This window comes from Corvus brachyrhynchos, unplaced genomic scaffold (genome assembly GCF_000691975.1).
Source record: "Corvus brachyrhynchos isolate BGI_N302 unplaced genomic scaffold, ASM69197v1 scaffold595, whole genome shotgun sequence".
NCBI lineage: Eukaryota > Metazoa > Chordata > Aves > Passeriformes > Corvidae > Corvus > Corvus brachyrhynchos.
The window spans coordinates 1,550,815-1,563,753 of NW_008238373.1; the positions used below are offsets into that span (position 1 = coordinate 1,550,815).

The window sequence follows — 12,939 nt, forward strand, 5'->3', positions numbered from 1 at the left end:
AAACCAACTGTATAAATTAAATATTATTGTGTAGGAACACTTTGTGAGGAAGGAGGTACATTGACATTGTTGCTGGGCCAATGTCAAAACTGCAAATCATTGTGTCCCAACTGACTTTCCTCCTGGAGTCAAAATCCCAAACCAAGTCTTATATAATTTATATATTTATTCCCTTTACCCCTGGATTAGGATTTGTGGATTTTCCCTTGTGAAAATCCTCCATGAATATTAAAGTGTCTAGCAGAGATGACATTGCTCCTCACTTCCTTCCATTGCCATCTGTGTGTGGGTGTCTTTTGGGGGGCAGTATGGCAAAAATTAGAAGCATTTCTGAAGGAAAATATTGTATTTCTTAGAGATATTAATGTGGAAATATGAAAAAATACATACTTGCTTGAAGCATGGTCGAATTTCACAAAGCTTTTTTGTTGAACTTGGCTTTGGTTTTTGGTTTTACATGCTATTTTCAGACTGCTGATGGAAAAAAAAAAGAAAGCAAAAACGTTTACTGTGGCAGAGATAAACTCAGGCAGCTTTTACTGTGCTGTGGAGATTATCAAAGTGCAATGTGCAAACACTTACTGATACGTGTATGAGAGAAAGAACATATGCTTATCAATCTACCTGTTTTCTATGTACAAAGTTGTCAGCAAGACAGAGTAAAACATCCACTAGATACAAAAAGAAGGCCAGATGAACTATTTATGATTTTCCCTTAAGAATACATTTTCAGTTTTCCTGAAATGATCTTGGATGAATTTTTCAGAGTGAGAGTTCAAGATAGTTAGACAACAGTGATGCTACTATTGCCCTTTTATATGTTATTTCAGGGATAGGAGTCACACATCCATTCCCTTCTTAGCTTTTCTTGAGGGTGGCTGCTCTTACATTCGTACCCTGCAGTGTTCTCCACTAGCATACACTTGCCAATGCTGTTCTACTTCCCATTAACCAGACTGCACGCAGTAGGGAGGGGACACCAGGTGCTCAGCTTCCCGCAGGGGTGTCCTACAGGGTGGTAAATCATTTATTTTCTCTTCTTATCTCCCAAGCTATTTAACACAAAAGCCTTACACTTACAGCTCCAGCAAAAGGAATTAAAAGGGGCTGACACTTTATTGTGCCATAAATTGAGTCTCTCCTGATGGGAGAGAATTTGCTGAAAGTCCTTGCAAGGAGTTTAAAAGATAAAGCAAGACGTCTTCTGTAGTTTCAATGCTTCTAGACAGTTGTTTATTAAGTCTTATCAGAGGAACTGAGCCACTAGCGTGACCCAGGTACAGCATGGAAGGAGGAAAAGTAGGAGTGAGAGCAAGAAAGATTTTAACCAATGGTTACTAAAAAAGTACATTATTTTCACTTTCTTACCAATTATTCAGTAACATGACTAGGAACAGCGGAATTTTCTATCCAATAAATCCAAACTACTTTTACTGCAAAATATGGAGTAATAGAAGAAGGAGAAAAAGGTCTAGAGAACAACAACAATCCTCCATTTTGATATTTTTTACTCTTATCTATTTACCATAAAGAGAAGCCTAAAACCTCTAAATTTTTCACCCTATGACAATCTTACATAGTAGTCTATCACCTAATTCATACCACTGTATTTTCTAGTTGTTGTCTGACTGTTGATAATTTTTTCCAAGGTTTAAAGCTATACCAGTGTTGTCCAAGGGGGTAAAAACCCTTAAAAACAGTCAGAGAAATATTCTCGGCACTCTGGGTTCCTACAAGGGGCCACAACCAGAATGCCCCAACCAGAATGCCTAAAGATTGAGGTGGAGACACTCAGGTTCAAATGCCTTGTGTCTGAGCAGAAATTTGGACTAAGCTGCCTCATTATTTAGAGAATGTAATTAGCAGACAGTAGAAACTGTTCTCTTCCATGTGGAGTTTCTCATTATTTTAAAAAGAAATTACATCATGACAGAGAGAGATAGAAAAATATTTTCTTTAAGTTGGTGACTAGGCACTCACCTACAATTTGGGGCATTGATATTGCAGAACAGCCTCATTGCCGGTTGATTTACACAGTACACGCTGGTGCTGTGAAGAGCATGGACACCATTGTGCTTGCTGTTTGGAGGCTTCCTGCTCTCCACTTGGCATTAGATCCAGAATTGTTTTGGAGGATGTGATTTAGCTTGAGTTCCCAAAGGTAATGATAGATGGAAGACATGATGAGTAGCTGAAGTCTTGGCTGTTTCTCTCTTAATAGTACCCAAATGTGTCTGCAGGTGTTTGAAAGGTAAGGAAAGGAGTTGACTGAGAGAAGAAGGATGGCACATCATGATGAGAAAAGTTGGAAGTCACTTAGCTTCTTATCTTCTTTTGCCATTATTTAAGATTTCTGATGAACAGGAAATCAAGTAGGTCTCACTAGTAAGTCTCCTGGCCTCCTTGTTTATCTCAGTCTTTAGAAGTTTTGCTTGAAGAAAGCATACAGTAGTTAAAAACTAAGTGTGATTTTTTTTTTCTGGTTTTGGTTGGTTGTTTGGTTTTTGTTTTGTTTTTCTTTTTTATTTGGAGGTGAGGATTTATCATAAATGAAATTTCTTCAGGGTTTTTTTATGGTGTTCAAAATTCTGCTTATATTTTATGGGCTTTTCCCCCCACAAATATTTTTTACATAGAGGAATCTTTTAAGATTTTACATGTCATGTGCACACTGATACTCTATTCTTGTTCATCAAGATCACAAGGTTTTACATCATTTTGAAGGAAAGGATAAAAATTCCTTTGCAGTAGACAGGCTGTACAGGGCTTTCATGCTACTTAGTTTTTCTAAACAGCAACACTCTTGTCTTGCAAATGTTTAGTGTGGAGCAATGTTCTTCAGCAAGATGCTAAACTCTAGTGCTTAGGATAAGAGCCTTGGGATTACAGGAGTTTCATCTGTGGTTACTGGCATATTGCCAATTATGCACGGCTAGTGTCATTTGTGGCTGTGGAAGAGATCTAAGTAGAGGATGTCTTTTGGGAAACTTTAGAGATAAATGTTGCTGGAAAGAAGCAGCAATTCCTTTTGCTGGAGGAGATAGGGACCTGTGTGGATTGACACTTAGAATAAAGAGTGGCACAGATACACAGCCATATTTAATTATCCTTTTAGTGTTTATGAACTGGATTTCTGCTCTGAGGCTTGGTTATGACACAGAGTGTGACTGAAGTGTTTACATTACTGGAATTTGTTGGTCAGCACCACTGATTTATTTCATATAGGTATGGAAGTGGAAGAGATTTTTGCATTCTTTATTAGCTCTTTCACAATATGAATGTAGATGAATTTTCCTGTCTGAAGCAGAAAGTCATAACAGTATCAAGAAACACGTTCTTCACAAGGTTAGGCTAGCCAGAATTATGGATCCGTTCTGCCCTTCTAGGCTTGAGTATTTCTGAATTACAGCTGAGAATGAAAGAGCCCAACTCAAAAGCAGCAGGATGATTCCTTTGAGGGTTTTATTTCTTCAAATTCCTGTATCTACCTTCTCTTTGGAAAAAAGTATATTTCAGCTTATATTGTTTCAAAACTAGAAAACTGTAATTTTGAGCTTGAATAGTTTCATTAAAATATCTCATATTCTCTGTACAGTCAATATTATTCAGATGACATTTTAAAATTTGCACCTGGGTACAAGCTTCCTTGAAGTTTAACAGAACTCAAACAAATGCATGGTCCACCCCCAATTATAAGAAGTCAAAAGAGTAAGTTTCTGCATTTGTTTTCATCAGTAATTCTTAAAAGCAAGTAGCAGAAATACGTGTGGAAGTTGAGATGTAAATAATTTCTTTAATCAAATTGCACTCGATGTTTTTTATTTTAAAAAGTCAACCAACTTAAATAGTAAAGGTCAGGAAATTAAATATGTAAGTGCAATCAGCAGGGTATTAAAATTATCACAGTGTCAGCTCTGTTGCCACTCATGATAAAAAATTGTACCAACTTAAACCTATAAATCTATTTTACATTAATCCAAAAGAATACAGAAAAGAAAGAAAAAACCTATTAGCTAAAAACACAGGGTGGAAATAATTTATGGGGATTATGTTCCTTCAAGCACTTTTGCAACCCCAGCCTCAGAGAGGGGTCCCTGCATCCTTCTTTTACCTTTCTGTGGACACAGCAATCAAGTGATGCAAAGCCTCTCTTTGCTCAGCTGTAATAGACATAGGGAAAAATTAATCTGAATAATCCAGTATGGGTACTGGATAATAATGTATTTTTCCATAATTTAACCCATATATAGTATAGCCATTGTTTTTCTTCCCTCTGCCCTTCTGCCTGTAACTATATGGTACTTGATTTCTTTCAGATATATGCATGAAGAATTCATACACAAACTGTGCTTCTCAGATAAAGAAAAGAAACTGTAAAATATCCATGCTGATATATCTGTGGCAACAAATGCTATGGTTTGTGACTGTGAAAACTTCAAGGAGAATGCAGATCATTTTTGTCCCTCTCACCAGTGAAAGCCCTTCCTTGTAGAGTCCTACTCTCCATTAGACAGCAATTTTTGTTTGAAAACAGCTAGTGCTGAAAACCTGAGAGACCGCTGGCTTTTACAATCTCCCTGTTTATCTAATCCACTTTCTGTGTTTCCAATATCTGAATTAGTGGTGAGAAATGAAATTGCACCTTATATCTTTTTTCAGTCATGGCCAAGGATTTTGAAGAGTATATCAGTGACTAACCTTAATTTCCATGAAGTGATGGTGTTGGAGACAAAAGTTAAAATGACCCAATACCCTCCTTTCTCAATATAAAAAATAAAGAGAAACAGTGGAAATACAGTATTATTTCCTTAGTAATTTAGTAATAGTCTTGTCTTAAATTTAGACACTGATACTTTCTAGAGTCATGTTTATTAAGTTTTCTGTACTGTGAGCTGCCCTGCAAAAAATTCTCTAGGTTCTCAAGGCTAGGTGGTGGTGAAGCTCTGAAGCTGAGCCAGCTGACCAAGAGGTTCCCTCGAGGCAGCACCTGAATGATCTGCTCCTGCCTTTCGGCACCAAACAGGCCCATCTGCCCAGATGTCACAGTGCTGGGCAAACATAAGCGTGAGGGTTACATTGCCCTTGAAAGTTCAGATGGCAAAAATCTTGATTGTCAACAGCAAAACCCTCTCTCTTGGTATCCTCAGTGCAGGGGGGCTTCCTGCGTCACCTTCCCTCTTCATCATCTGCAAATACTCTGAGGTCTAAAAGTAAAAAGAAGAATAGGTATTAGTTACTAAACTGAGATATTAACAGCAAAAGACTATTTTCTTTGCAAGGTTGAACCTGTCTCTTTATGAAGTAAGAACTCATTAAGTTTCTCAGTGGTCTCTTTGTTTGTGATTCTGATTAATAAAATATGCTTTCTTGCAACTGTCTCTCCTTCCGCTAAATATGTTTTTGAATTTTGAAAAAGATAGAGCATTTTGAATTTTGCTTTTCTTTTGCAGTACTAATATCATATCTTTTTTCTGACAGATCAAGGCTTACATGGCTCATTGCATCTAGGCATAACAAAAATTTGATTTATAATTCCTGTGAAATTTTCTATAGATCAGAACCAGCACCTTTTGGAAATGTACTCTGTAAGGACTTGTTTAAAATAGGTGATTTTCTCTGAAAGGTAACCTTCGCATTGCCTTGGCATTATGACTTTGACTTGGAAATTAGTATTGCAGAGTTCAGATAGCATGCTTTCATCAAAAAGTATTTTCTTAAGATCTGTGACAGCTTCAGCAACTGCTGTTTTTGGACCATTTAATTTAAAATTAACCACTTGTGGAATTTTCAGCAAGTACATTTTACAAAGAACATGACTGAGTCTTTTTTGTTTGTATATGAACATAGACATATTTTTGCCTATTTCTTTAAAGAAGATTAAAGTTTATAATTTTTGGGCTTGAGTAAGATCTTGTGAATTTTTTTGCTTTTATCTGGATAGGTGCTGGTGTTTAAGGAATCTCACAGTTGGCTTTCAGGCTCTATATCTAAAAAAACCCATTTTTTCAAATGTTTTCTGCTCATGTTAGTTTTAAGATATTATTAAAATTTATTACTTTGCCTTGTCCAGTTTCATTTGCTTTAGAAATTGGCATGGCAATTGAAGGTTTTTCTGGGATTTCAAAATTCAGTCAGCAATTTGACTGAAGTCTTCCAGACCTTGCAGATCTAATAGCCAATTTGCCTTTTTTGCTGCTTGGTGGAAGTGAGGCAGGGAGACCTGGAGAACTCAAGAATCTGCTTTGACAATGTTATAACTGGGTCATTGCTATCACACATTAAATGGTATACAAAAACTGAGTATATGATGCAGCAAACATTTTCTATTTTGGATTGCTAAAATTTTCCTTTTCAGGTGAGTCCAGTACCAAGGTAGTGGTTTCCACAAAATTTATATCATCTGACTAGTTTGTCTTTTTGCTAGATTTCTGGTGATAAGACAGAATAAGGTTTGAAGGTTAAAGATTTTTCATCCTATAAGTATTAGTTCTTGTTTACAAATAATGATGTTTATAGTCTTGGATCATAATTCCTATAGATGTGAAGTGTCGCGTATTAAAACTGACATGAATTTACTGGTCAGTTTTTTTCGAAGCTACACTGACAGGAAGTATTGTTTTCCTGTTTTCACCTGTTTTGTTGCCTTGTTTTTTTTCCTGAGATAAGAAATTAGAGTAATGATTTTGCTTTTAGAAACACATTTGCATAAGTAATAAACCTTAGAAAAGGGCACAGGAACGATTAAGGGAAACAATATTGTTGATTAGATGTTGAAACCAGTAGCTAAAAAAACACCCAGCAAGCTCTACAAGTTAATACCTTTATTATACTTTTAGGACTACAGTTGGCCCCAAGATCTCCCAAAGAAATATGAACTGATACATTTCTCACTTGTGATATGACAGATTACTTGCAAGTTGATTTTACTTGACTAGCTTTCACACTAGAAGGAGAATATTTGATGTTGGTATTTATTCATCTGTCATTAAAGTCATGCATCTGAAATCATCAGTGTGTTCAAGTGCAATAGCTGGCTTAAACTCCTGTCCAGGCTTTCCAGTGCCAGGGCAATGGCTTCAGGATAAAGTGTGAATAGAGCATCAATGAACTTTCATAATCAGATGGTGCCATTTTCAAGGAAGCCCATTTCCCACTCTTACTAATAATAAGCCAAAAGACAGTGGAGCATATGGAGGTGAAATTTGTGATGTGCAGACCATGTATATGCAAATATGAGGCCAGGAGCTGAGGACTGAGGAATACAGGACTGAGGAATGTCACTGTAAGAAAGTTTTCAAAAGATGCAAAAAGGAAAGAAGTTTTTGAAGGTGAGATGAAAAGAAGATTTCTTCCCATAGGGTACCTTAGAGATTTGAAAGAAGACAAAGTAAAAAATCAGTATTCAAAAATGTCATGTTGTTTTTCTAATTTTTGTCTTTGATCTTTGAAGATTTAGGGAAATATTTAGGACTGACTAACTTCTTTAGTCAGCTGACAGAAAAATATAGCTATGCTTGGAACTGCGTCATTGAGGCTTATGAAGTTTCATCTTAAACTAAAATTCTGTCAGCGTCAGCCTTGTAAATTTCATATGTATAAAAAAAGGACTAAAGTTGTATTTATAAAAATAGAATATTTTTGGGGTAGGAATATCTCTCTCTAACATTTTGTATACCTCCAACAGCATGCGAAGGTAAATTGCCTCATTTGAGGTATAAAGCCATATAAATGCTGTGAGAAACAGTGCCACTGCAGTTTAATATCTTTCAAAATTTAGACATTTAACATAGTAATGAAAATGTCTCCTCTGGACATGGTTGTTAAATCTCTAGAGATTTTCACTGCTATGTAATCAATTTAGTAAAGCATACACACAGGGAAAGCTATGATATAATCAATGGGGCTTTGTAAAATATATGATAGAGCTATTCACTAAGTGTAATAAAATGAAAGTTGTAAGGAGAAGTAAATTTCCGTCTCTGAAATGCCTTTTTAAAATATTGTTTTCAGTGCCTTAAGATAAGCAAAGGAAATTAAGCAGTATGTAAAGTACAGGCAGAAATATGAATCTAGGGAGCAACAGGGGAAATATGCTCCATATTCTAGTGTTATATATTATTGTACATTCAAGAGATTTTATTGATTTGGTTTATATTTGTGTGAGTTGTATAAATTTTTATTATTGTTTTAAATCTAAGGTTTATCAAAGAATTTTTTTTATAATGCTTGATGGGAAATAGATGAGCAACTTAAATATTGGCTCTATAAGGAAATATGTGATGTCTCCCTCTATTACATTGCTTGTCCGAACTGGAGGTATCATGAACCACGAAGAACATGCATGTAACATCCCCTAGTGTTTCACTCATTTTCCCTCTAAGCCAGTTTGGTTATTTCAAGTTGCTTAAATCATGATTGTGGTTTGGGTTTTTTGTCCGCAGCAATGCTTCATAATTTATTTTGCAAATCATGTTAACAGTGAGTGAAGTTCAACTGTAGCTTTCTGCCTGAAAAACAAGTCTGACTTCAGCTTGTGGCATGAAGTGCAAAGTGTGATAGAAGTGCAGTTGATAGAAGTGCATGCCCAAGAGGAGCAGAGGGGTTAGGAATTAGGAGGTGAGGTTGGAAGGATACTCAGTGTAAAAGGCAGGAAGAAACCTGGTGTCAAAGGTGTTAAGAGGTGGGCAATAGCACATGACCTTAAAACAAGGCAGGAAATTAAATAGAAAGAAAAGGATATGCAGTAAATGAAGGGATGGAGAGCAAGGGAGACTGGAGTGGTAAGGAAAGCACTTTACCACTGAGGGAAAAATGAATTTTGTTGAGAGCTTAGCCATGAGGTGGAATTTGATCCATTGGTAGTCCATATGTAGGTAACTGAATATGCTTTTACTGGTAAACTAATTTTTAAGGGGGGAAAACATAGGTTAATAAAATGTTTTTCTATGTAAATTTCGAAGTAGTGTTATTTTTAAAATGCAGACTACTACTGCGCATTTAATGCACTTCTATTACGTTTTATAAGTCTTGCCTGAAGAAAAAAGTGCTGTGTTTCACTGCTAAAACAAAGCTAAAAAAAGAAACTAAACTAAAATAGAATGGCCAGTGGGTTTTTTTTCTAGACAAACTGAGCAAAAAATGTAGATCTCTTCCATGGAAGAACAATATGAATTGCCTCAGGGATCTGAAGAATAGGGAGAGAAAATTTACTAATCTATAAATGCCTTTTCTTTTGCTCCTAGGTTCAGATATTGTTCAATGGTTAACGAAGAATTTATCGATAGAAGACCCAGGTAATTTCTTTTGTTTTCATGTCTTCAAATTCTAGTTTGTTTTTTTTAAAATTATTGGACCTGACTTTGTTTTCTGCTGCAGCGGGAGTGACAAGACAGCATTTGACCAGTATAATTTCAATAGCAAAACAGACATCAAATCTTAGAAACCTTTGCTAAGAATCTGAGGATTTTGATTATCCCTTTGATTGCTGCAGGTAACAGGAAACAATTTGATGGACAACAATGATAATGGTAGTTCTTTGGCAGAAAATGTGTTTGAGTCCATGAGGAATTTATTCAGTGTTATGCTAAATAGTTTGTTAAATACATGCTGTTTTCTTACAGAATCTTTCAATATATAAAAAATAAATAGAACTACTAAAATACATTCTTGTACTGTTACTAAAAGCTAATCTTAAATTTGGACACTTTCATCGCATCTTAAATGGAAAGTGAAATGCAAATAAAATCAGTCATATGAGGAAGAACAGTTCACTGCTTGATCATCTGGATTGGGACATGGAAGTAAGGGTTTGGTTCCAAACTCTGCCACTGGTTTGTTGTGTGGCTAGCAGGAAACACAGTTTGGTTTGAAATACAGATTTTAAAAGAAACATAAAGATTTAGTTAGAAGGTTAGCTGCGCTGAATTTAGTTAAAATAGAAGTGAGCTTAGGCCCAGCTAGAATTAATTAAAAGTTAATAGTTAGTAAAGAAGAGCTGGACCTGAAATGAGTTTTCAAGATGCGAGTAACTGATTACTAAATAACTGATTTCCTGTCACTTTTATATTTGTTTAGCTGTGCTTAGAATGAGAGACAGAAACATTGATAAGTAGATCTAGGGAACGTAAACAATTATCAATTTCCTCCCCATCTGAGAACCTATTCATAAGTCCCACAAAGAGGAACTGGAAGGTCACCAAAAGTAATTTGTCAAAACCCAGGGAGGCAGAAAGGTCAAATCGAGGAAGACCACTTTTACCTCATCTTCGAGACCACCGACCCAATTCAGGGAGCATACCATGCATGCTTAATGACATTTAAGCTAAATTCCATACGAAGTGGAGAATGGGAGGTATCAATGTTATACATATGCATTTGTATTTTGGATATTCATAACTTTTGTAGATAAATAGACTTTGTATTGGCTTGTAACTTTGCACTGCTTATCAGGGAGCTACCCATGCAGCTGCCCGGCGCTGGAATAAACATACACTTTCTAACTCTAAACCATTAGAGAGTCTTTGTCCATCTCAGTTGGGTGTCGATATTAGATCCATACCCATATTTTGGTAATTCAGGTTATTGCATTTAGCTATTATTTATTTCCTTGATTGACTGGAATCTAGTTACCTGATCAGAAATTTTCTGTAAAGGAATGATTTCTAGTAGAAAATGCTGAATTGTAGAAATAAAATATTCTGTGGAAGTTCCCATTTTCTTTTGTTTAGAGGAAAGATAATCTTCCCTCTTTAAAAATGATCAAAAATGCTTTTTTCCCTTGCTTTGTTTCAGGCTTTTTTTTTTAGGTTTTTGGGAGTTATTTTTGTCTTTATTTTTAAATGTGTCTTTCTGTAAAATTACAAATACAAATCAAAGTATGATCACGGCAAAAAGCAAAATCACTGTATCTAAAATTGCGACTTGAGCAGCAAGGAACTATCAATATGTAATTTGATATTTGGAAGTAGTCAGTTCACAATGTATTGGCATGTTACATTAAAGAGATCACTGCATTTTTAACTAACTTTGAACAGTGCTGTATGTTTGCTTCCTGAAGGTAATGTGCAGGTTTCAAGAGAGACCTAAGTGTGATACTGCATTTCTCAGTTGTTGGCTACAAAACACTCACCTATTTGTATTTACTATTTTTGTATTTATTTGATGTGGAAGCTTAACCTTTATTTGTCAAACCAGAACTGCGATACTGGAATAGGCTGTCATTCAGATTACCTGCTTGTTGCAAAATTTGGAATAGGAAAAGCTTGTGCTAAACAGAAACCAAGTCTCCTTGTTCCTTATGTTCATATCCAATTAAAATTAAACAAACACACAAACTACTAACATATGTAACCAAAACACCACAGTAATTTAGCTGAAACTGGGTTTTATCCTCTCAGATTACATGGATGGAAAAAACTGTCCACAATGGCAAAAACGTCTTATGTATATTGGTCCTAGTCCAAAGTCAGCTATCTGGAACTGGTTAAATTCAGATCTTCAGAAAACAAATAGCCCTAAATGCTTCCTTTGGGTAATGCTCAGAATTGCCACATGACAGTGAACTTGAGAGATGGTGAGCAAGAGCTTTTCACATGACAGAACTTCTGAAAATGTTCTGTTTTTTCAAAATTCGTAAGTGTGTGGCTTTTCGTTTCCGTTCTGGACAAGTCAATCTAGAACCCCATGTGGAAAAGACCTAAATTTCTGCAATATGTTGTCACCGTAATTTGGATTTCCAGTGTCCTCTGACTGCTTTTAACCAGTGTGTCAGAGTTTAACCTGGTTGTCTTTTAAAACTCCCTGTAGGGTCCTGTTACAAATCACTTGTGAAGCTATGCAGTTTTGTGATGCAGAAATAAATAATGCCTCAGTTTGCACTGAAAATTATCATCTCTGTCTAAATCTGATATCAGCCACATACCTAGAAGAACAACATAAAGTAGACCTTGGATTTCATATTTTAAGATATATTCTATTCTGTCCAGAAAAATGTAAGGACTATTTGCACAACTCATCTACAAGTGCTGTGCAAATACTCATGCAAGCAAGGCAGGTAAATTGCGATTTAAGTAGACAGATTCACAGAAGGGGCGTCAGATTAGAAGGGACCTCGGAAGACCATGTGGTCCAAACTTTCATGGAGAGGCAAACCTGGGTGAGATTACCTAGCACTCTGTCCTGTCTCATCTTGGATGCCGCCACTGATGGGAACTCCGCCTCATCCAGTGATTATTTGTTCTCACTGTAAAAAATTTGAATAGATGAAACCTCTCTCCATGCAACTTGTACCCATTGCCCTTTATCCTCTCAGTGTGGCTCCCTGTGAAGATAATCTCTGTCTTCTAAGTACTGGAAAACTGTGATGAGGTCCCATTCCGAGCCTTGTTCTCCAGGGTGAAAACACCTAACTCCTTCAGTCAACTTGTTCTTTAATAAAACACAGAACTAGTAAGGAGAAAGTAACGCTACTGATGCTGCCATACTTCATATATAAAAAAGTAATATTTTTTAGTGTAGTTTTTTCCCTTGCTTTGCATAGGGAATACAGCTCCAATACCATTTAAGTGGAAATGAAGTAGGCAGCTCTATGGATAGTGGGAGAACCAAAGGTAGAAGAAGGCCTGACAGCAACATTTGCTTCAATGTGGTAATAAGTGTAAAGCTCTCACCTGGAAACAGCAATTTCCAGTAAAAAATAGTAACAAGCTGGAACTTGTAAACTACCAGTCAATAAAACCATGCAGATTTTTCATAAATGGAAAATAATTTTCAGTGGAATATTTGAAAGATTTTGGCTTGCTGCAGTAGATCTCCATCAAGAAAATAAACTGGAGATGCTAGGTGGATTCTGTTAAATTGTACCAGATTTGAAGTTATTTCAGTGGAGCAGAGCTTGTGCCCAGAATAGCTGTGTACAATGCAAGGTACAGTTGCTGTTAC

At 36.1% G+C, this 12,939-nt stretch overlaps 1 protein-coding gene across 12 annotated transcripts in view; it reads left to right on the forward strand.

Moving 5' to 3' along the window:
• RGS7 (regulator of G-protein signaling 7) overlaps positions 1 to 12,939 on the forward strand; it is a 240,100-nt gene that overhangs the window by 125,670 nt on the left and 101,491 nt on the right. For all 12 annotated transcript variants that reach the window (XM_008635321.2, XM_008635322.2, XM_017736397.1 and 9 more), the window contains exon 3: positions 9,243 to 9,293. In XM_008635321.2, coding sequence (XP_008633543.1) covers positions 9,243 to 9,293 — 51 coding nt within the window. The remainder of the gene's footprint in view (positions 1 to 9,242; positions 9,294 to 12,939) is intronic.